The 22,779-nt window shown below is 43.7% G+C and overlaps 4 protein-coding genes across 7 annotated transcripts in view; 2 read left to right on the top strand and 2 right to left on the bottom strand.

Moving 5' to 3' along the window:
* The first annotated feature begins 103 nt into the window (after nucleotides 1-103).
* Nucleotides 104-1,202, top strand: ksh (transmembrane protein 167A-like protein ksh). Its single transcript, XM_084593468.1, has 4 exons — nucleotides 104-357; nucleotides 452-561; nucleotides 676-710; nucleotides 792-1,202. The coding sequence occupies exons 1-4, from the start codon at nucleotides 355-357 to the stop codon at nucleotides 860-862; spliced, it is 219 nt and encodes a 72-aa protein (XP_084449594.1). The 5' UTR covers nucleotides 104-354; the 3' UTR covers nucleotides 863-1,202.
* On the bottom strand, nucleotides 1,175-10,734 carry LOC146198134 (zinc finger matrin-type protein 2). Its single transcript, XM_084593467.1, has 5 exons — nucleotides 10,474-10,734; nucleotides 10,246-10,383; nucleotides 4,719-4,863; nucleotides 3,048-3,193; nucleotides 1,175-1,359 (listed from the first exon to the last, which is right to left on the bottom strand). The coding sequence occupies exons 1-5, from the start codon at nucleotides 10,486-10,488 to the stop codon at nucleotides 1,225-1,227; spliced, it is 579 nt and encodes a 192-aa protein (XP_084449593.1). The 5' UTR covers nucleotides 10,489-10,734; the 3' UTR covers nucleotides 1,175-1,224.
* A 2,446-nt stretch (nucleotides 10,735-13,180) lies between these two features.
* Nucleotides 13,181-16,452, bottom strand: LOC146198133 (alpha/beta hydrolase domain-containing protein 17B). The gene has a single exon (XM_084593462.1). The coding sequence runs from the start codon at nucleotides 16,222-16,224 to the stop codon at nucleotides 15,349-15,351; it is 876 nt and encodes a 291-aa protein (XP_084449588.1). The 5' UTR covers nucleotides 16,225-16,452; the 3' UTR covers nucleotides 13,181-15,348.
* Nucleotides 16,453-16,626: 174 nt separating this feature from the next.
* The window catches only part of LOC146198132 (anoctamin-8-like), a 58,291-nt gene continuing 52,138 nt past the window's right edge, over nucleotides 16,627-22,779 (top strand). For 2 of the 4 annotated variants that reach the window (XM_084593459.1, XM_084593458.1), the window contains exons 1-3: nucleotides 16,627-17,260; nucleotides 17,802-18,018; nucleotides 21,459-21,703. In XM_084593459.1, the coding sequence (XP_084449585.1) occupies nucleotides 17,182-17,260; nucleotides 17,802-18,018; nucleotides 21,459-21,703 (541 nt within the window). In that variant the 5' untranslated portion in view covers nucleotides 16,627-17,181. Of the gene's footprint in view, nucleotides 17,261-17,296; nucleotides 17,701-17,801; nucleotides 18,019-21,458; nucleotides 21,704-22,779 lie in introns of those variants that run through there. The other 2 variants (XM_084593461.1, XM_084593460.1) reach the window with 2 other exon arrangements.

The raw sequence follows: 22,779 nt of genomic DNA, 5'->3' as shown, positions 1-22,779 counted from the left end.
TTGCTTTTCGTTAAATTGTCCTTATATGTAGACCCATTATTCAGTTTGTAGCTTAATGTAGTTGTATTATAAAAACACACTCATAAATTTGAAGTTTGTCTAAATGACTTTGTGTTATAGCAATTACGTTTTGTAGCGCCAACCAACGTTACTACAGCCAACTTCAGTCCTATTCGAGCCAAGAACAACTGCCCTTGACAGCTGCGCTGCGCTTTGCTGTGCTGGCTGTGCCTGCTGACAACTGCTGCAAGCAAGAACTCGTGTGTGGGCAACGGGCTGCGCGTAGTAGTTAGGTTCCGTACAGCCTACGTTGTTTCAGCTCGTTCTTCATTCGTCGCGGATCAGTGACATGCAATGGTAAGTGTTCGATGAAACCGGAATCCTCTGAAGGACTCGTGAAACGGAGCCTGGAAATTTGTTGTATGGCTCACCGACTCGCATCTCTTTACAGTCGGCTCTATTCAACTTCCAAAGCCTGCTGACAGTTGTGCTGTTGCTGATATGCACTTGCGCATACATCCGTTCTATCTACCCGAGTCTTCTCGACAAGAATAAAGAAGGGTATGGCCGTATCACACAGCGAGGACTGGATTTTCTCGTGTGAACTTTTTGTACTTAAACTCGAGCAGACTGATGATCGCAAATTAATTGTTTTTGTTTTGCTCGCGTTTGCAGGCTGCTGGGCGTTTTTTGGAAGTGTGCCCGTATCGGTGAGTACGCTTGCTTTGGCATGAATAGACATAGTTTGAACGTGACGCAATGTCTTGATGGCGCTTTGGATGTTCTTGCAGGCGAACGCAAAAGCCCGTGGGTTGCGGGTTGTTGCGTTGCCATGGCGCTGAGCATACTGTTCTGGACGTGACGTCGGACAGTCCCCTGAAAGGCCTCCATGCGGCATCGTTTCCTATGCACTCGCCTCTGTACATCGTACTGGAATATGGAGAAAGAAATCCAGCGGCTGAATACGTTGGACTATTATGGCATCTTCCACTGTATTAACCTCGTTGATATTATTTGAGCCTGTGTTGAATTTAGTGTAGAGGACCAGCAACTCGAATCGCATGCCACTACCACCATGGCTTTCAACAGCGAAGTGCCATCACTTCACCATCACGTAACTTGTACTGGTGGATGGACGTTCATTGTTCACTACCATATATGTATGCAGATACGCTGACAGTAAAGCTCATCTTTATTTTGTATAGCATGTGTACATATGCATGGTCATTTTTTTGATGAACCAAATCCCGAAAAGCCCATGGTGGCAGCCATGTCGGCATCCACATCTTCCGTGTGCTCCTGATGCTTTCGCTTTCGCTCCTTACGCTTTTCTCGGCGATATTCACGCAGCTTCTCTTCCTGCAGTAGTGCGCAAGAAAGCAACAGTTTTAGTCACCCAAAAGTCGTCTGCACACTCATGGTGAAGAAGCCACCCTGAGTAGTCAGAACAGCCCAATTTTACAGGAGTCTGCAAAGTTTTACAAAAACTTTTCACCAGCAGGCTTTTGCAAGTGCAGCTTGTTTGAAATATGAATATTTCTGAGCAAATCAGCATGACTTTCTATGCTTCCAATTCACTTGAGCATCTACAAACCTACAAGTTTGAACTGCTTGAGCCCGTGGGAGATTTATTACATCTTTGGCAGCCTCACACACCAATGGAACATTGAAGGTCATTCCTACCTATACATTCACAATGCATAACTTGCAATAACTTGATGTAAAAATTCCATTTTATACATGTACAGAGTTGCAATTAAAAAATATTAGGGTTTTTTTTTTTTTTTTTTGCTGACACATTAAGAAATTACATGAGAGAATTTGAAAGCATTATGCTACTTTGTAAAGTACTTAGTTTAGCTATGTTGCATTATCAACTAGAGTGATGGCTGTACATAATGTTTCTACAAACTCTATACTTTTTTTTGTAAAATGCTCAGTCATGCTAGCCATAAGGCATGCTCATGAGGAGGATCGTGATGTAAGCTGCCCAAGCGCGCAGGAGGTAACAGTTATAAGCCGCACTTTGACAGCCTTATGATGTGCCTGCATGGCCTAGAAGTAACACGTCTGACTCGGGATCAAAGGTTTCCGGTGGGTTAAATTCCCATTCTAAATGTGCTGCCCAAGTTGGCAGCTCCTGCAAATTTGTCCATGACATGTCTTGTAACATCACACAAACCACCAACCAATCAGTGCCAGGCCATGTCGCCTGCCAGAGGCATGCTCACGATTTTGTGAGGCTTCAAACGGGGGTGCAAGGGTACCACTGTGTTCAATTTCCATCTTACACTTCCATATAAAGGAGTTGCCCAAGTTGGCAGTCCTTCCAACTCGACCATGCCATCTGATCTTGTGACATCACACAACTCGCCGACAAACGTGCCCGGTCGTGACACCGGCCAACTACTACCTGCCATAGGCATGCTTGTGATTTTTGTGTCACGGACGTCGGACACCAGGTTTTGTGCTAATAGGGCACATAAAGCTGAAACATGTTCCACACTTCCCACTAATAAACACATTCATGTACAGAATGCAGCACACAAAGACTGCCCAGGACGAAATAATGCACTAAAAGCTGCTCCAACTAACTTAGATTTTGCCATCTTTAGAGCAGCCACAATGCTGCCAGAGAATGTCTTGCTTCAGAATATGTCCTGCAAGTAAATAAAAGGGCTTTTTTTGTCTGCAAATAGAGAAACTAGGTTTCAGCCTAGGCTTGGTGCAGCAAGAGGCAATCGGGTTAGCCTTCTGGCTCACTTGACAAGACTGGCATGGGCTGCTGCTGAAGAACTGTGTTGCTAAATGTTCTTGGAGGTCGGCAACCAACCGAATAATTTAAGGAGCTACCAGGACAACTTTAGACCAGTACTCACCAGTTCTCCAAGACAGTTCTAATTATTCAACAAAAATGTCGAAATATAAAAGGAAACTGAAGTGGATAACATAGTAGGCTGTGGCAGAATGCAACATTACCCTCCATACATGGCTTTAATTTTAAGCTCTATCTACTTGCGGCAGCAAATTCGACAGTCCTTTCATACCTCTTCACGAAGCTCCTGCATCCGCTGCTCAAAGTCATAGTCTTTCTTCTTCTCCTCAAGCTTTTTCTTGTTGAGCTCAAACCTCTGCTTGACCTGATCCAAGGTGGACCGCTCCACACGCATAGACATGCCCAAATTCCGTTGGTCTGTAAAAGCACACCAACTGCACTTATAGGCACTGTTATAACATGTCATGGATCCCTATGACCTGGATGATTAGCTCCTAGTCACTCAAGAAAGCAAATGAAATCTCAAAATCGCGCCAAATCCATAAGAGCTGCCAGTGTAAAGTATAACCTGTCCAAGAAAGCAGAATGAAGGCTGCATTTACCTTGAGTTCACACATTCTGAAATAAAATTTAATAGAATCGACTGTTGGTATACTTGGCACATCACTAGTAGATGCAAGGCGCAAAAGTGAATAGAACGAACAAAGGGGCATGGACACAGCACTCTCCGTGTCCATTCTTTGTTCGTCCTTTCCACTCTTGTGCCTTGTATATCTACTGAAATAAAAGTATACTGACAGTAGAGATAGCTCCATCTTGCATGTATCAGTAGTGGAGCACAAAACCTATCTTCTAAGTATACTGCGCAGACAAAAACAAGAACGTGAAGGTACACAAAACAAGCACAAACTCGCGACTGAATTCATATGAAAGGAAACGCATATGCCTTCAAGCACCATACCTAGGACCATGCTCAGGTCAGATATCTGCCGTCTTTTTTTTATAAAGGTTGATCAATGGTCACTTATACGATCATCCCCACGCTTACTGATGAAAAACATCTCGGCAAGTTCACGTGCGACCTGATCTCTGCTTCTCTTAAAAATTTTGTTTTCGTTAGCAAAGGTAGGCATGGCTTGTCACGTGTAGCTTCCGGGCGAGCGCTGCAGTGCAGGGCTAAATTAGACCCTGTCCTAGTCTTGACTGTTCGGGTGACCATTCAACTTTTATAAAAAAGAAGGCAGATTTCTGGACTGCGCGTGGTCCTAGATATGACGCTTGAAAGCATATAAGAAATATTTCCTTTCATATTGATTCAGTAGATATGACGCTTGAAAGCATATAAGAGATATTTCCTTTCATATTGATTCAGTCACGAGTCAGCGCTTGTTGGTGTGTACCTTCACGTCCTTGTTTTGAGCGCGCGGTATACTTTGAAGATATGTCTGACCGACTCAACCAACAATGCACTCTTTTAAGCACAAAACCACCAAACACATAACCTTGCAGGATCCCTCTGATAGAAGTTACGAGAAGTACAGTTAAAAAAGTATGCTAATATGCTTCAGAACCTTCATGTCAGAACAAAGGCATTTACTATATGAAGCTCTACCAAAGCTAGCAATGTCCTGTTCCAACACTGTTCAATACCTCCAATAACTTCTGCCATTAGGAGCGTACAAACAGAGGTAAACAACTCTAGCAAATATATGGCCATGCCATGCACAAAAATGGTAATTTATGTGACAAAATAATTATATCGAAAAGAGAAAAAGAAACATCCTATTTAATAAGCAGTTTCTCTGTGCAGTTTCTCTGTTGCCATTTCAATCATTATTCAATCACAAACTTGTGTACTTTTTCAGTCTCCACCATAATACTGCATTCCTTTTCCATAGTTAATCACTAGCTATTGCAAAAAGCAGCATTGATATTCACTCACGTTTTTTGCCATTGATGTGATCCAGGAAGTTGATGGAGTCCTTAACTACACAGTCACAGACATTGCAGTAGTAGCCACCCGCCTGTGAGGCTGGCGTTGTTTTTGTGATCACGCATGTCTTGCCAAGCTTTGAATCAAGGTCGACCTGCACCACCAATCGCAGATAGGATGAGCACTGGCCAAAGTTCTTTTAAGAATCATTTGTAAACAACCAGCATTCTCGCCATAAAAGCATGAATGGCCTCTCTGCAAACACAAGATTAGGATTTATTGCTTCTTCGTGAAATATTTAGTGCTGTAAAAAACAGAATAGCAAAAAAAAAAAAAATAATAAAGTAATAAAGATGAACAAGGTGAAGCTTCTTCCAACAGAAGCTTTACAAGTAAGACGCAAATGCATAATCTTATTAGGCCTCTCTTTCAAAGCAAGAAAGCGGGCTTCAGTGAGTCTCAAGAAAAACAAAAAATGAAAATACCACAGAAAGCTGAAGGTAAAAGAAAAGGCTAATATATATGTTAAAGATTATTGCTTTTTATGCAGAGAGTTAAAAGTCTTGCCACTGAACAGTATGAAATATACAAACAAAACCAAGTGACAGAGACACTGACTCAAAAATATTTTGCTAAATGCAACACATTTTTAAATTAAGCATTGCAAATAGACACACCCACAAGAATGTCAAACAATGGGCCATCCAGCAGGCCCGGGGTGCGCTCGAACAGCACAAGCCTCACAACCCAGCACAAATGGGCCAAAATGAGGTAATGCAGAGTAGGACATAACCCCGGGTCGACGCTTGGGCAGCGTTACGATGCTTTAAACAGCCGTTTGCCGGCATCTTAATAAAGTTATACATATGATGGCAAGCTTAAAAATCACACAAGTACAAAGTGGGCACTTAAGCAGTGTTAGGAGTAGGCCAACATTTTTTCGCAATACAGAAACAAATTCAATGCTATGGGGTCTGGAATAGGTTACTTTGTTTATCAAGCTGGTCCTTAAAATAGTGACCCACTTAGTAAATCTAATTATGTCTGCATAGAACAGGATTCTTACGATGCACTCTAACATAATGAACAAACCTGCTGACTAGCCAAAGCACACATTTTTTTAGGTGCTTGAACTCCATTATACGTATTTTTTAACAGTGCTAGCTCTAATACATTCATTCCCGCATTCCATCAATGTTTGTTTGCCTGTCCTGTATTCTCTTCAAAACCTTGAAGAGCAGAGTAGAAACAGCTGTGCCATGCATGCCATCTACATGGCACAAAAGTACTAGTGGCAGAGGCTGTCAAACATGCGCACCTAGTGCGAGTGTCCATCAACGAAGCAGGTTTACCTAGTTTAGCTTAGCCTGGAAACGCAGTGCTATCGCATCTATTTTACATTTGATTAACAATATAAAATGGCTGAAATTTTTTCTTTCCACTGCACACATACTTCCTTTCCTGACTTACCACTTGCAGTGAAAACTCACTTTCCGTGTAGGACAATCTTAAGTGTGTGCACAGTCATGACCTTGCTTTCAATATTTTGTGCTTAAACAATCACTTTGTTGGCTACTTCTCTTTTATGTCTGCATTATACTGTCTGCAGATTAAACCGCACCAACTAAGTTAGCAGATGCACTTAATTTCAATATCATTCGAACCGTGCCATTATCTCAAGTAAGACTACACATCATTACAGAAATAGTCTCCAGTCGAAAAAGCCTTTAGCCAGCGCACATGTTCACGAAAAATTCTCAACAGAACTTTTACGTACAAAGCAGAATGCTCCCTATGCCTCTGACAATTTAAAAACTCTTTCTTTAAACAACAACAAAAAAAAGTGCCGACCAATGTCACGCTTTCATGGCATAACAAACAGTTCTTTTTTCCCTATAACAGCTATTCCTAGTCAGCCATATAAAAATACTCTGGGCCTGAATTATGCTAAGATCACATCACAAAACTATCACAAACCGATCAGCTAGCCTGGCTCCCATCTGGCGGACTTGTCAACCAAACGAGCGGGGGCTGACTGACAGGTTTGTGACAGTTTTTGTGGTGTGATCGTAGCGTAATTCAGCCCCTGGTGTCACAAACACGCAATGGCAACTGATCATTATTTTTTCCACCTTTCCACATCATGAACTACATCCCAAGTTGATTGTTCTGCTCACAATACTCTTTAAAAACTTATCATAGATGTTTCTTCTCTTGAAACTTCCGGGTTGCATCCTTTTTCCTTTTTTTTTCCTGCTTTTATATCCTCATTGTGCGTGCGCAGCAGTGTTGACTGCATGATCATGCAATGAGTACCCAAGACCTAACATGGACTAAAGTGGAAACAAAACCTAGCTTAAAATTCCACACCACAGTTTAATCAATTTCTCAGTGCCACTTGATCCCAAATGAAATTTCATGAGCCCCACAAAATTTTTCAAGAACATCAAAGGCTGGACACAGCAACTTCAATTCCCAGACTTTGTCCAGATATCGGGATATTACAGTTTTATTTTCAAGCATATTAAGACCTAAAAGGTGCCGTTACGAAAGAGAACATATGTGACTTAAACCTAGCTAGGTCCCGCTCTTTTTGTACTAGATCTGAGCAGCAGCACTTCTATACTTGCGCAGTATTAACTAGTTACTGTTGACAATGTCTCGGAGATGCATGATGAAATAAGCTATCCATAACATAATAAAGTCGACAAAAATGAAAAATAGCAAAAACATTGCATAATTTTCAGACATTCTAAAAAGTTACCTGAAAGGTGCAGGCATGTATAGCTGTTTTTGCTCTTAAAATTGTGTACACTGTTAACTGGAGCAGTTAACAAATGTTTAATTTATGGTACCAAATGCATCCCTTAATGATTATAAAGCAGTTTACAGGGTGGGTATGGTTCTTTAAAGACTACTTAGAACTTGGTGCAAGAAAATGGATTAACCGATGCTGCAAGCCTGTGAATAAATGAAGTACCTTTCTACAACACATGAATCCTGCCAGCTCTAAAGGTGCAGTCACATATGTGTAGCCTATAAATTCTAGTGTGTGTGCACCTACTCACAGTATCCTTGTTGCATGTTTACAGTGTTCATGTGACAATGTATATAATGCATTCTTTTATTCTTGATTTAGTTGCTTAATTTTGAGTGCCTGATGTTCATCACGATGCTGATGCTGGAAGGCCTTAACCTTTTGGAACGGGTGATCACTGCAAGTAAATATCAGGTCAAAAAACGGTACAAGAACACAAAAACAGACTGCTTATGTTATGTTTTTATAAGAGCACCGCTATATGATGTTATATAACAATACATCATGAGCTGTTCATGTGGGTTCACAGATTACTACTTGCCTCCCTTCTGCATAGCGGCAATAATACCAAAGCTTATGGTATCATTTAGTCATATCCAGTGCCATGTTCCCACCATATTTGCTCCACACTCCGAGGTGTTTGCTCTCTACGCACTTTACAATGCTTTCTCAAGGTTGGTCGCTTCAAAGAAATACATTTTTACAACATCGAATTAAATATGTATCAGCATTCACACAAGTGCAGCCATAAGACAAAAATAAAAGCTATAGGTGGTATGCACTGACGCTCACGTGGCGCCCATCTACGCCGCCGGCCGCCATACTTGTGGTGCACGTAACAGACGAATGCCTCCACTAGCGTGCTTTCCTTGCGCGGCGCATTCAGATTGCCTTTTGAAACTCGCGAACACGAGCAAATTGGCCAGCTGTCGCCGCGCGACAGCAGCAACAAACTAGTCGCAAATAAGTGCCATTTTGAATGGGCAGCTGCGCTGCTTGAGCCGAGGTCTAGAAACAGGTCCAACGACGTCGTGGACTGACTCGAAATGCAGATAATAGTCAGGGGCAGCAGCGATTCCGTGAAATCGGATAGTTGGAATTTGGAAGCATTATTGTTACCACACCTAAGAAATGTTTTTTTTTTTTTTTTTTTTCACACAAAGGTTGCTATCCACGGTCACAATTAATAACAGCTCATTAAAGCACAAAACTGAGCTAATTGCATGGTAGCGGTTACTTTTTGGGCTGTGCGCCATGCGTGTTGTCGACATGTGAGCGTGCAGCCGATACTCGGTAGTCTGCGCTTCACCCTGTCATGTCTGTCTTTCGTGCTGGCATCTGTAAACACACTGCATGTACAGTGCGGTGTTCAGGTTAAACTGGCAAGTTGCCGAGCTAGGCGGCAAGCCTGCATTATCATCCCGGCGCAAACATAGATTCCCAGCATGTGCACAAGAAAAAAAGTTATCGCCAGGGTGGCCACGACACCCTTGGAAAACAGCGCATATGTCCGAATGACTGGATCATTTCAAAGTCTGAAATAGGACGAGATCACATATTTCGTACGTACAGCTTTTGGGAAAACTTAATTGGTGCCCATCCTGTGCTTATCCGGGATGCACCTCGTCCAAAACGTTTGCAGGTAAACCCCGAGGGCAAACTCTGAAGCACTATGTCTAGGTCACATATGCAGAAAGGTCGAAATCAAGGGTCGCAGATACTCGTACGTCGTCAACAATAATGCAACAGCCACGTAGACCTGCTACGGAACCATATGCGGCTTTCCAGATTCACAGAATGACTATTGCCACAGTTGTCCGAGCTTTCTTTCCAGAATAGAGGGAAACCTAACCTTGCAAACAACGTTCGAGGGGTCGCTGCACCCTTTTCGCGCACCTCGGCTCGAGCAGCGCTAACCAATGCATGTGCCCACCCTAAGTGGCATTTGTTAAGATGCATTGTCACGTAGCTATCGAGTGCAACAATTACAGGCCTGATTTCCGATGCATGCGGAGTCAAAGTGACATTAATATGGCACGCGAGCCGCTGTAACACGACGAAAGCACACTTTCGGAGCAGTACCGCAAAAATGGCCGCCAGCGGCGTAGTTGGGTGCCATGTGGGAAGTTGAAAAAAAAAAAAAAAATTCTTCCTAGTAGAAGGCTAAAACTTCACACCAGGACAAATGTTTCCTCAACTACAAAGTTTCCGTGGAAGCTTTATAACTTTGGTGGATGCTAATGAGTAATTACTCCCTTAGTACAAAACCTACTACATCTTGGGAGAAGTTTCCTCTGGACATTTGACACAAATGTTTCTTCAACTACAAAGTTTCCGTGGAAGCTTTATAACTTTGGTGGATGCTAATGAGTAATTACTCCCTTAGTACAAAACCTACTACATCTTGGGAGTTTCCTCTGGACATTTGACCAATATATTAGTTTTAGTTTTATACATCCACACGATTATGTGGCATAACTATGACCGTTACCATCTACTTACAGTACATTTACCTGATATTGAGTGGCAACCTGGTTGAGGTATCTAATTAAAGCAGTCATGTTTGCTAAACTTTTGTGACGCCATGTGCAAGCAGTATGAGATGTATATTTTTGATTGGGCGAAGGGATAGTCAGTGAAAACATCGAAATTTGTCAGAAGGGACATGACTTGAGCGACCAACCGTCAAGCTTGCGAGAATGTCTGCGCATAAATCACCTTATAATCTCTGGGCTTGAGTGTGTCCCGTTTGACAGGTGCCAGTGGCTCGTCGTCCTCTTCCTCGAGGCGCAACCGCTCCTCGGCAAGCTTCTCGTACTCCTCGCGATCCCATTTCCTTCGGTGATCCGCGGGCCTCTGCGTAAAACCTCAGGTAAGAACCTGCGCTCGAGTCTGATTCACACATAATGAATGCAGAATAAAGTAAACTGTAAAGCAGCAACTTACAGGTAGCCCTGCCATGGTCTGATGTATCTTCCCGCAGTACAGATCACAATTCGTTCACTGCCTAAAGAAATCGCAACTGATGATTCTGTCCCAAACTAATGGTCGAAAACAAAGCGCTGCAAGACTTCGGATTCTAGCTAAGGGGCTTAAGTTCCATCTCGTGAGCTTTCATCACGTTAAAACACGATTCAAACACAGTGGAAACAACGCAAACCGAGAGACCCTCATACCTCCATGGATTGGAGGCCTTGGCATGGCTTGGCTCACGCAATACAGTAGGTATCCAGGCCAATCCAACTACTGTTTTCTTTTTTTTTTTTTTATCTTCGTGCGTGATACAAGGTCAATGTACAACTGGTCGCGCAACTTGGAAGAAAACGCGTGCAGCTGCCTACTGCCAGCGGCATCAACTCGATGATGAGGGCTCCTGCGAACTGTGAGGCAAATTACTAGCACACAGAAAATAAGATCTGCCAGAACTCCAAAGAACTAGAAAGTAAACATAATATTCGCGCTCAGGAATGAATGCAGTTTTTGTTTCTTGCGTAAGAAAAAAACGTGTCACATTTTTAATAATATTTTAACTTGTTTCTAACGGCCTCTCTCGGCCACTTATTATCCGCTGCGTAGTTGCCCAAAGCACAGACCAAAGCTTTTTTCATCCGCGGAATGGGTGCGTCGTCGGCCCCAGTTCAACGTTCATCGTTGCGTGTTGCGTACAGAGTGGGTTATCTGTAACAAACAGTCAGTATTTAATTCTGCTGGTTGTGGTAGAGCTTTACAGCAAGGCGAAGACTGTGTGTGCTCGATGAGAAACTGATTGCCGCTGCATGTGCGCATTTCCGGACAATGGGACAATGCTGCGTCACAGCTCGGCGGCTCGGCTCGGCCTCCCAGGCACGTCGCAAAAGTGGTGGCTTGTTTTACGGATACACGTCTGCATGAGCGGCGTATATCTGCATGTTTTAGTTGAGTGGTGAAGGTGAGATTTTATTGCCCCCAAGACGCGTGTCGCATTGCTCAGAGCCTTCCGTTCCGCTCCCTTTGCTGCGTGTTTTGCTTACTGCGTCGTATTACCGCACCAACGTTCGCTGAACGTGCTTTAGCTGTTATTACAGTGATGTTCCTATTGTCAATGGGATCTTTCTCATGAACATGTTAAATGCTTAAGTTGTAAATTTGTAACCTCACATTGACTCCTTTCAGTGGCAAATGAAGCGCGAGTAAAATTTGGGAATCGTGAACAGGGCGAGATTTATTGGAGCGAAGCTATATCGTAGATATTTTCACTTCTCAGACGCATTAACTTCTAAATACTAGCAATCCCAATTTGAATTGCTTACCTAAGCTCTTAGAGGTTGGCGTTCTAGCGCTAGCGTTAGTTATTCCGTTCGTTTGTTTTTGTTGTTCTTTGACGCTGATGTGTACTTTGTTTGTTAGCAAGATCTTTCACCCTTTTATAATCTCACCGCGTCTCGTTTGGAGACCTACGCTCAGGAAATTTTGTTATCACGAGGATTTCATGAAGACCATGACGAATGAGCGGTGGTCGCTCTCCTACACTTAAAGATTTCATTGTCGTAAAGCGTCTATGTAAGTAATCGTGAATTAATAAAGCCTGGCTTTCTATGCAGCACAGCTTCACTCATTTATGCCCTTAGTGAAATGCCTCAAGCCATGTGGTTCTATCCATGTGCTTGCCGAATTCACTTGAAGGCCCTTGTTCACAAACGTGCCCGAAGAAATAAGCCCCAGAATGCGTTTACATGACGCGCGACGAAAGACTAGGCTAACGACGGCGGGGGCAGAACGATGCTATGATAAGGTGGTTAAAGATGCCGTAACATTTCAGTTAACGTAAAACTTGACAGTAGAAATCCATGTCAAGTAAAGTTGGCTGAACAGTTACGGTGTCCATTTTTCTGCCTTATCCGAGCATCGTTCTGCCTCCGTCGTTGTTGGCCTTGTTTTTCGTTCATAAGTAAAAAGACAATCAAATTCCCCGCCAAAAGTACGTTACTGTGACGTCACAAGCAACGTCACGTGTTTGTTGTGCCTCACAGTTCGCAGGGGGCACTGGGAAACTAAAGCCTCGCTCAGAGTCGACACGCAGGCTTCTATGGGAGTTACGCTACCATTTGTTGTTCTACCATGCGTGATATTTGTTTACAAGCACTACTTTATGCTCTTACGGTCAGCCTTGGCCGCCTTAGTAGGGTGGCTAGCCTTAACTTCTGCAATTACCGCGCCGAACGCACGAGTGTCATTCGTGCCTGACATCCTGACACCACTGACACCTGCTTTCTGCTTTGTCTAGATTTCCGGAAGCACTTCCCACCTACCAAACAGTATTTGCTGCACCTTTCTAGTGGTGCCTGGATAGTTTACATGACATGCTTATTTCTTAATAAAGGCACTTCTTTGCTGCCAAAGGCAGTGTTTCTTAATTTCAACAGAAGGTGATCGTGCTGCTTTTGGTCACCAATGTAGAACCTGTCTTTCTCAAGAGGGCAGATCCCACGAGTTCCACCTTCGCCGTTAGTTTATAAGCACTTTTCGGCAAAGTATGACATTTTGAGCATGGTCCAGATCACCCAACCAAAAGCACATAACAGCAAGTCATGACATGCACTCTGCATGAATACAAGGTGCCCAACTTTCTGCTGGCGTCCCCACGTGCATTAAAGAAAAAAAAAAATATAACAGCTTCATATACAAAGACAAATTTTTATTTTGTGCCTCCCACATTTGTGGATTTGTAGACTCCTACGAATAAACCGTGGAGAGGTAAACAACAACAAAAAAAAAAAGGGCAAAGCAATGTTTACATTTCCCAAGGTGCGACTCATCACTTAAGCCACCCAATGAGCTCTTGTGCTCTAGGCTGGCTACAATGGCAAGATCATCCAGCAGAGTTGTCTTTTGAAGGGAGACAACTGAGCACTCGAGAGCACACTATTGTCAGGTATTCGAACCCTTTTGCATGCACCATCCACTAAAAAGAGAGTGGACAGACTAATGTGAAAACTCGACTTCAAAGATTTTAAACGTTTACAAATATTACTCTCAATGTGAAAAAGAAAGGCAATCACCAGGAGTGGCCATGTGTATGAACATTGCAAATGCTTGCGACCACTCAGGGTTCACAAGGACTAGTGCTTTGCACAGGGTAAGCAGGATAAGCCCTGAGGCAGGTGTGGGCTTGGATGCTTACAAAAGATATCCCAACAAACTGGTTGAAAGGGCACTAGCAGAGTGGCACTTCTTTTTGTGCTTCACAACTGCAAGAACTGGCAAGTGACATCCTATTTGTTCATCAATACTGAAACCACACATATGCACACTGCAGTTTGTATGAAGCCTGTTACATGATGACTACAATTGAGCAGCCTCTTGTAAAACAATACTCTGCACATTTATCCATATCCACAAAAAAAAAAGAACAAAAAAACTAGGGGTAACAGCACGCTGCATTCAGACGCACCGGAAGAAACATCCTACAGGTGGACATTCTTAACCAAGGTGTTTCTCATACTATCCGCACAGCAAAAATGGCGAGGCAATAAATGACGAGGTACCCAAAGAATGCTCGACTGCACATCAATAGCTTACTTTCATCAAGAACAACGCTACTTGATGGGCACGAACATAAAGACAGGATGCACTTTTCTCCACACTCAAATATGTAGCCAGGGCACTTAAGACAAACGAAAAGAAAACAGTCTAAAAATAAACTTCATTTAAATATCAGCACAAAACCGTGCACCAAACAATGGTGCAGATATGGTGTATGCTGTACAGTGCAAACACTGAACAATGTGCAAATACCAAGAAACTCGTCTGTTTACACATGCGCACACACACATGTGCACATACACACCAAAGTAATGAGGCTGAGTACTTGCAGGTTCAAAAACCTTATTAGACAAGCCGACCACAGATATTCTTGAACTGCAAACTACCTGGTTCACTGTATCGAGCATTTTGTGCTTCTTTTCATAATCGCCAGCCAATGGCTTCAGAAATGTCCACAAAATGTTTCAGATCCCACCTTTCAGTTTTCTCTTCATTGTGGATGAGATCTGACTGAGATGAGCTACATATGAGTGCTCTTTTACAGCTGGCAGCTTGGCAAAATCAAGCCACAGAGAGCATGCACTAGTCACAGCAGTGCACACGTTAAAAAAAAAAAAAAAAAAAAAAAAAAAAAAACAGCTTAACAGCAGCTCTGCAGATCAGCGCGGAAGCATAACTTTGTGCAATGTTTAAAACATGCTACTTCCATTATCTGCAAGCTTTACACATCTGTTGGCAGCTTAGAAGCTCCACTGTCTGTTCTGATTGCACACGCACTGGTAACAATGTGCGCTGGCTTTGTTACAGCATTTTCAACAGGTGCTGCAGCAAATGCACAAGTCGAACATGTCACACAATATACAATCAGGACAGCCTAGAACATCATGCCAATGGCTACAGCTTCACTTGTACGTTTTTTTTGCTTTTTAACAGTGTCGCGGCAGGCCACAGGAGGCAATACATGGGGCACCTAAAATCGTCGCACACCTCAAAAGAGATAAGAGAAGGCATCAAGTCGTGAAATCACTATATACACATGCGTTACACAGCTCAGCCCTGCCCCCAAAACTTGCCCCAGAGTTTTCCACAGTGGGAGATGGGGGCACGTAAGTAACAAGCTCAGTGCGAGAGTCTTGTGCAGACGAAACCTCCCTAGTCGTGGGAAGGAAGACGGTCGTAGCAGTACTACACGCGTCGTGTCCAAGGAAGCAGGCGCGCGCATATGCGTGTGCACGAGCGCAGGCGGCGGCGTCGCTACTGTTCAGGGGTCTCCTCGAGCGGCAGGCCCCTTGGGGCTGGTCAGTTGAGCAGTTCGACCGAGACGAACTGCTTGAGGCGCTCGAGGTACTGGCCGTAGAGCTCGACATCGTTGTGACCGGCGCCCTCGACCCAGAGCGGTTCGACGGCGCGCGGGCAACGCTCGTACATGGCCAGCCCGTGGGAGAAGTCGATCACCTCGTCCTCGGTGCCGTGGATGACGAGCACGGGCGACGAGACCTTGGAGATCTTGTCGATGCTGGGGAAGGCGTCGAAGAACCATGTCCGCTTGGTGTTTGGGAACGCTACGCGCATGCCGGACATGAGTGGCGAGTGGAGAATCACGGCGCCTACCTCGTAGCGTGAGGCCAGGTCCACAGTGGGCACGGTGCCGATGCTCTGGCCGTAGAGGATGATGTTCTCGGGACTGATACCGTATCGGGTCCGCAGAGCTTGCCAGGCCGCGTCGATGTCGGCGTACAAGTTCTTCTCGGACGGCTTGCCCGTGCTTACGCCGTAGCCGGAGTAGTCGTAGCTGAATATGTTGCAGTTGATGCGCGAACCGAGACCCAAGTAGAAGCTGCTCATCTGTCCCAGGTCGATGGCATTGCCGTGGCTGAAGAGCACCGTGAAGCGAGCCGCCGCCGAGCAGCGCACGAACATGCAGGCCAGTCGGTTTCCCCGGGACGTGCGCGTGTAAAATACCTCGATTGCCTCGAGCTCCCGCTGCGAGTACTGCCACTCGGCGCGCTCGCTGAGGCTCAATGTGTACTTGGTGCCGCTCTCGTCGGGCACCAGCGAATACGTTGGCTCCGGCGGCAGGAACGCCAGCTTGGCCGCGATCCGTGCTGGGAAGGGCGGGCAGCAGAACAGGCAACACAGCTCGCTCAGCGACAGGCCGTTCATTTCGCGCGGCATGGGGCCTCAGCGTGTTGGGGCTATGCTTGCATGCCAGCCACCTGGCCCTAGCAGCGCGGCCCAGGATCACAAAAGGGGTACGCAAATATGACAGCTCGTCGCCCTCCCACCACAGTGCTCCCTGTGCTCCCACCATTCAAGGTGACGTCATGGGGAAGCCGCGGTGCCGCCGTCTTGCGTCAACCTACAAGAACAATAACAGTGTTGTTCGTTCACCCCTCATTTACGACGTAAACTTCTTGATCTGTGACCTCCTGTAATAACAACTTTCCGGGCGCAGTAGAAGAAAAGAGAGGAATTGATGCGTTTGAGTAAGGCGCATAAATCACAGCGAAGTTTTGTATAGAAAATGCAAAAGAAGCTGCCAAAATAAGGCACAGAACAAAGAGACCGCAGGCGCCACCTGCACAGTATGGCACGAAAATCAGACTTTTCCGAGAAGGAGCTGAGAGGAAGGAAGCGGTCCGCATCCGCTGCGGCTTTGCTTTTTAGTCGGTCGTTATTTGTGTACTACTGAATAGACGCCCAGAAGGGACGCTACGACGCTACGCTACAACGCTGCTGCCTCAAGGACTCGGAGCTGCAGATTGAGCGCAGTTTTAGTACCGCTGCTACAGTGTTCTGCCATGCCCTTGCTGTGAAACAGCTGATCAAAGCAGAAGGACAGCACCTGAGGTGGCGCAACTACATGCTGACCTAGTTTACAACAGCCTGCAAGAGCGCTATGAAAGGGTGTCATAAACAGTTATAAATAAGTGGTGCTGGAGGATTACGCTCAGTCGACGTAGCAGTTTAGCAAAAAAACAAGGGACTGCCAACATTACGGCAGTGCATCGCTGCTGCCTCAAATGACATGAGTCGCGAGCGTGTTCACTCTTACGTCCCGCATCATACTGGTGCAGCACCTCGAACTGCGGTGCCTAAAATGGAGCGTAAGAGCTCAATGAGCACAGGGTTATGCTAGGGAAGTGTCGTCTGCTCGCACCGATGGAATCGTACCTACGGAAGCGAAGAGACGCGTTCAGGTTGCTGTCAGGTGTGTGCTACGTCTCATTCTTATGTTAACCTCTGTATTTCCTGTCGTGCGCACCGGTATAAGCAGCCACCGTGTCTGGCAGCTGTCGTGGCCGCGCCGCATTCTACGATACGGGTTCGGTCTGTTTGGTAACTTGAGCGCGCTGCAAGCGGCCTTTTTCAAATGTCGTTGGCAGTCGCCTTTCTTTCTCTCTCTAATTTTTTTTTTTTTTGTAGGAAAGCGTCATATTTTGATTGGCAATAAAACCGTACTGCTAAAGCTAAAGGCTCTTTGTTGCGTTTGACGCAGAGCACGCCTGAAACGCCGTCATGCGCTGCTCAACATCACTTGAAACGGGCTGTTCTAGCCAGATTTTTATATGCCACAGTATACATACTAAATCACCAACGGTGGTCGTGCAGCTACTCAGGAGCGCATATCGGGGTGCCGTTCATTGAAGTGTAATGTATTGTTAACTGTAGCTGCGATTGGCTATTTTAAAATTTTTGCTGTGGTGCTGGTAGCTGCGAAAACTGAACTTTTTTAAGAGTACTGTCGCCAGCGGGGCGCCTCGTTGGCCGCCGCTGGCGTCTTTTTCAGAGGACTCCGCAGCAAGATGGTGACCTGGTGCTAACATTCTCAGCAAACACTGACACTTCAGTGGTGTCATGGTTTCAGGACCGTCTGAGCAGAAGGGTCCCACAGCTCGCTGTTCAGCTGTGTCGTCATCCACAAATGGGCCAAGTAGCATTGTACTGCAGCCCAGCTGCTGAGCACTTGTAAGTCTGCATGCTTAACCAAACCGTATTTCTGTACTGTCTGGTTGTTATATGTTGTATTACCTACTGACATGGCAAGATTTAGAACCAGCTCTGCTTTTAGTGCATGCATGTAATCTTTAGAATTGCCTACGGATAGTGTTTGTTGCTGGTTAGCAATACTAGTGGTTTATCTTCAATTCTGGGACATTATTATGCTATGAACATGCATTACATAATGAATAGAGGATGTTAAATTCAAAGATTGCCTCAAAAGGTATCGGTTTGAAACAAAGAAATAGCTTCACATATGGCTCCTCTAGCCTTTGGTTCCCTTGCCTGTATGACTGCCAAGATTTCGATTGAGCTAAATGCTTTCTTGTAACCTCTGAAGGCTATATATATATAGCAGTCTTCTACTCTTTCTGACTGCTTTAACTCCCACCTTGTCGCCAGACCGAAGAAAGACGCATTGCTAAGTCCTGTTCCGTATTCCCTCTAATATAATGCCTCCAAGACCGTGTTCTTGAATCCCACAAATAAATCAGAAGTGTATCACATGTTTTTGAACTTAAAGAATACTAAATCGCTTAATGTTGATAACATTCAGATTAGACCTACAAAGCATGTCCTTGATCTTGTATGTCCATATCTAGTCTATATTTTCAACCTCGTGCTTGCATCTGGCAGTTTCCCAAATGACATGAAACATGCAAAAGTTTCAGTCATATATAAGGGAGTAAACAGGAATGACTTGAATAACTATCCACCCATATCTGTAATTCCAATATTTTTCAGTGGCCTTGAGAAGATTATGCTCACCCATCTTGACACCTTCTTTAGCAAACACATTATATTATCAGACTGTCAGCATGGCTGTCGATAGGGTAGGTCTATGGAATCCACCCCCCTATTGCAAAATGAAATCATTATTAAAAGCATTGAAGCTAATAAACTGACTCTGGGAGTTTTTGCAGACTTAAAGCCTTTGATTCAAGATGTCATTCCAATCTTCTTAATACACTATGTCAATACGATGTCTGTAAGCTAACATATACTGTTTTGCACTGATCTCAGTGTGCTGACATTAATTGCTATTTTTCTAATTTTCTACAAATTCCTTCTGGTGTTCCAAAGAGCAGCATTCTTGGACCATTCTTATTTAATGTGTACGTAAATGATGTCATGTGCATTGATGATAATGCCGTATTTGTGCTTTATGTGGATGACTCATGCTTGTTTTTCAGCTCTACTATCCAAGTCGATCTATTTAAAGCTAATATTGCGTTGTCCAAATTACTAAAAGGGTCCAAAGTAAACTGTCTAAAAATAAATGGAACAAAAATCAAAGCAATTCTATTTGTGCCTATTAGCAAGTGTCCGTCCCCTTGTCATGATTTAAAATTAAAAGATCATTACATTATATTTAGTGAAAGAACATAAAATCTTAGGTGTCATATTCTCAAGTCATTTGACATGGGATAATCGTATTGATCAGTTATCAAAGAAACTATACTCTGCTCTAGGTGTCATATTTCGGACCTGGCACATTTTACCGATCACATCAGACTACAAGTTTACCACGCCCTGTTTCGATCACATCTTAACTATTTCACACTTGTATGGGGGCGACTTCTAAAATAAACATCACTGCACTTCTGCGTTTATAAAAAGCCATCCATTGCATAAACGATGTTCTGTACTTGCATCCTTCAACAGAGCTTTTTTTTAAGCATCAAGTTATCACCATCACATCTTTTTATAATTACCGTTTTCTTTACTACTTGCGCTTTGCAAATCAAAAATATCATCAACTAATACTAACTCAATCAGGTGCAATGCTACGTTGCAATATCTAACTCACGCGCCTCTGAAAAATGGATGATCCCACACCAACAAACTAGTATGTATTTACCTTCTTCAGTCCTTAGATATACGGTGCCATCTGTACTAAATTAACTCTATTTTTTCAGTGTTACGCATATCACAATCACGCATAGAATGTTGCGGTCAGTGTTCTTAGTGTGGCCTGTGTTTCCTGTAGTATTGTGAAATGGTACTTTGTGTATTGAGCCTAAAGTTATTTTTGTGTGCATATTGCTGTATTATTGCATGTATAGTAATCTGACCCTATGTATTATTGCTATTTGGCTCATTTTTTATTGTACATGTGTTCAAAAAAGTTGCCCTTTTTGCCAGCTCCATCAAGCTGTTCTTGCAGCTTTTTGTAGCGGAGCCCGTCAACATTTGGAATGTTGGAAGTAAAAATGAATTCAATTGAAAGTTGGTTATAATTTGCACATTCCTCTACATCTGGTTGAGCAGATGGGGTCTGTTGTGAAGTAGCCTTTATGGAAACGTGCCATGTCCTTTGGTTGACAGAAATTTAAGTCTGTCCCGATTTTTTGTGTGTTTACTTCAGTAAATACCTTGTAGGTAACAGAATGATTTATTCCTGAGCAAGCTGCTTGGTAGCCTTTCGCAGTAAAGCTATAACTGTAACGGGCGATTTTCATTTGGCATGTATTAACTGGATACGATCTTTCCACATCAGGTGATTCTGTCCTTTACATGATGTTTTCTCTTAATTTTGAGCAGGTTTTAAATGAATGTACACATATACCTGCTATTTTAAGACCTCTTCTCTGTAAATTAGATCTTCAGTGAGAGAATTATTCTTGTTTTGTACAGTATCTCTGACTGATCCTAAGTTAACATTCTTTTGCTAGAAGAACATAGGAAGGACTACCGATAAATTGTGACAGCAGTTACTTTCAGGTTTCAATAAAGCAAATGATTTCGCAATAATTTACTATCTAGATTGTCACCCTAACACAGTTACCAGCGGTGTTTGCAATGCAGTTATGTTTTGTAATGGTAAATTTGTGCTTATAAAGAAGATCATTAGGTGCAGTTTAAATCCCTGAACTGATAGAGAAATAATGCATGTGTAAAATAATGACTTGGGAATCAACATACAACCTTTGTCCATTAAGTTCCAGGACTAATTGTTCATTAAAAAAAAAGGTATTCAACATTGAAGTCATTTCTCCAGCAGCTCTCCGAAGTAGTCTTCATTGGAATCTGTACACAACTTCCAGTGCTTCTTGAGGTATTGGAACAATTAGGAAAAGCTTCTTTCGTCATAGCTATCAGCTTCTTTGTCATGGTATCCTAAACGGCCTCCATGTGAAGTGCAGTGTGCTCCTCCCCTGACCTCTCACCATGAGATTTTTTTCCTAAAGAAACGTTGGAGATTCCAGAATCATTTTAAGATTCTACAGTTTTACGAGAGAATGTAAATATGTTGAGAATCTCGACAGAGCATGTCGGGGTGTAATGAATGGTATGTGCACTACGGCTTCTTGACAGGATGAAAGTATTATTTTAAATGATTCTGTTCTCGTGTCTATTTATCTTGTAAAGGGTAAATATTTTGCTCTATTTACACACATGTGCAGACTTTTGCATGGGGCTGAGGAGGCACGGCTACGCAAGCGTCTGCGCCCAGAGTGGGGTGGTGGCCACCGTGAGTTTGCGTACGCTGAGAAAGACTGCTTCGAAGGGGGCGGCCAGCTGAGTGGCCAAGAGAGGCAGCGGGTAATGCTCCACTGGCTCCGTGAGGGGCTGCGTGCATCTGGTCCAGGGGACCACCCGGGCCCATCCTCAGGACACCGCACTCCCTGCCTCGAGGGCCAGTGCCTGGGTGGGGCTCACATCCTTGTGTGCAGACTTGTTTCTCTAATAAGGAACTGTTTCATTATTGCTGAATATGAGTCAGGCTGGATTGGAGCCTGCTCTAGATTGCAATAGCACTCAAGCAGTGTCTGGGCTCTTTTGCTGTCACTTCACATTCTGACCTCAAGAGAGGATGTAGGTTTGAAATCGTGAGAAATGGCCAAGAAATCTATATTTAAAATATCATTCTATCCTCTTCTACGCCCTATTTCCTTTGCTGTTCAGAAGTTTTATTGCTGAAATACACCAGGAAATGCTTTAAAAAACATTTTTTTGTCCACTGCGGTGGTTGTGATTATCGGGGAAATGCACAGACAATTAGTGTTTTTCTTTGTTCCAGATTCCTTACCAGTGTGCACCTTGTGGATTTCTTCAAAGTTGTTTTGCCTATTTTGTCTACATTTATTTTATTGCACTCTTGCGACTACACGGCAGATTGAGACCTGTTTGTTTTAAAATTTTGTAGCTTTAAATTTCTTTTATGGAATTATCTGCCTAGTTTAGATTTATTGATCAATTATGCATCGCAGAAAGCATTAAAAAAAATTAAAAACAAAATTTATTTTTGAAAAAGAAAAAAAATGGCAGCATTGTAATCCCCAGATCGCATTATGGATGCTCATAGTGCACCAAGGTACATTTGCTGCAGATGTTACCACACAGTGTATAATCGATCACATGGTGGCTGCTTTTCGGTAGAGGTGACAAGCAAGGCGCTCATGGGCTGTGCGATGTTAGTGCACGTTAAAGGACCCCAGGGAGTCGAATTTCCGGAGGCCTCCACTATGGCATCTCTCACAGCTTCATAGGCTGAGTTGCTTTGGAATGCTAAAGCCCCATAACCCTGACATGGGCATGGGGAAGCTGCCTTACTATACCCATAACACTCGAATAGCAATGACGTGCTGGAAAGTTAAAGGGGTGAAGACACCAAAATTTTTGTGCGTGTTTTTTCCCTGGAACAGTGCGCTATACATTAGTCTCAAACCCACCAGTGTTGGTGTCTTAGGTGATGCCTGCCATTGTGCCATTGTAATGGAGAAT

Source organism: Amblyomma maculatum, chromosome 2 (assembly GCF_055883805.1).
Source record: "Amblyomma maculatum isolate TAMU_Amacu chromosome 2, ASM5588380v1, whole genome shotgun sequence".
NCBI lineage: Eukaryota > Metazoa > Arthropoda > Arachnida > Ixodida > Ixodidae > Amblyomma > Amblyomma maculatum.
The sequence above is the reverse complement of the archived record's forward strand: the minus strand, read 5'-3'. Positions and strand labels throughout refer to the sequence as shown.

What these genes read in the sequence shown, in the direction of transcription:
- ksh (XM_084593468.1), top strand. An exon ending in CTCGACAAGAATAAAGAAGG is followed by an intron (nt 562 to 675) that starts GTATGGCCGTAT and finishes TCGCGTTTGCAG; the next exon opens with GCTGCTGGGCGTTTTTTGGA. An exon ending in TTGGAAGTGTGCCCGTATCG is followed by an intron (nt 711 to 791) that starts GTGAGTACGCTT and finishes ATGTTCTTGCAG; the next exon opens with GCGAACGCAAAAGCCCGTGG.
- LOC146198134 (XM_084593467.1), bottom strand. An exon ending in TCAAGCCCAGAGATTATAAG is followed by an intron (nt 4,864 to 10,245) that starts GTGATTTATGCG and finishes TTGGTGGTGCAG; the next exon opens with GTCGACCTTGATTCAAAGCT. An exon ending in TGCAGGAGCTTCGTGAAGAG is followed by an intron (nt 1,360 to 3,047) that starts GTATGAAAGGAC and finishes GCACTACTGCAG; the next exon opens with GAAGAGAAGCTGCGTGAATA.
- LOC146198133 (XM_084593462.1), bottom strand. Translation starts at nt 16,224, where the DNA reads ATGCCGCGCGAAATGAACGGCCTGTCGCTGAGCGAGCTGTGTTGCCTG.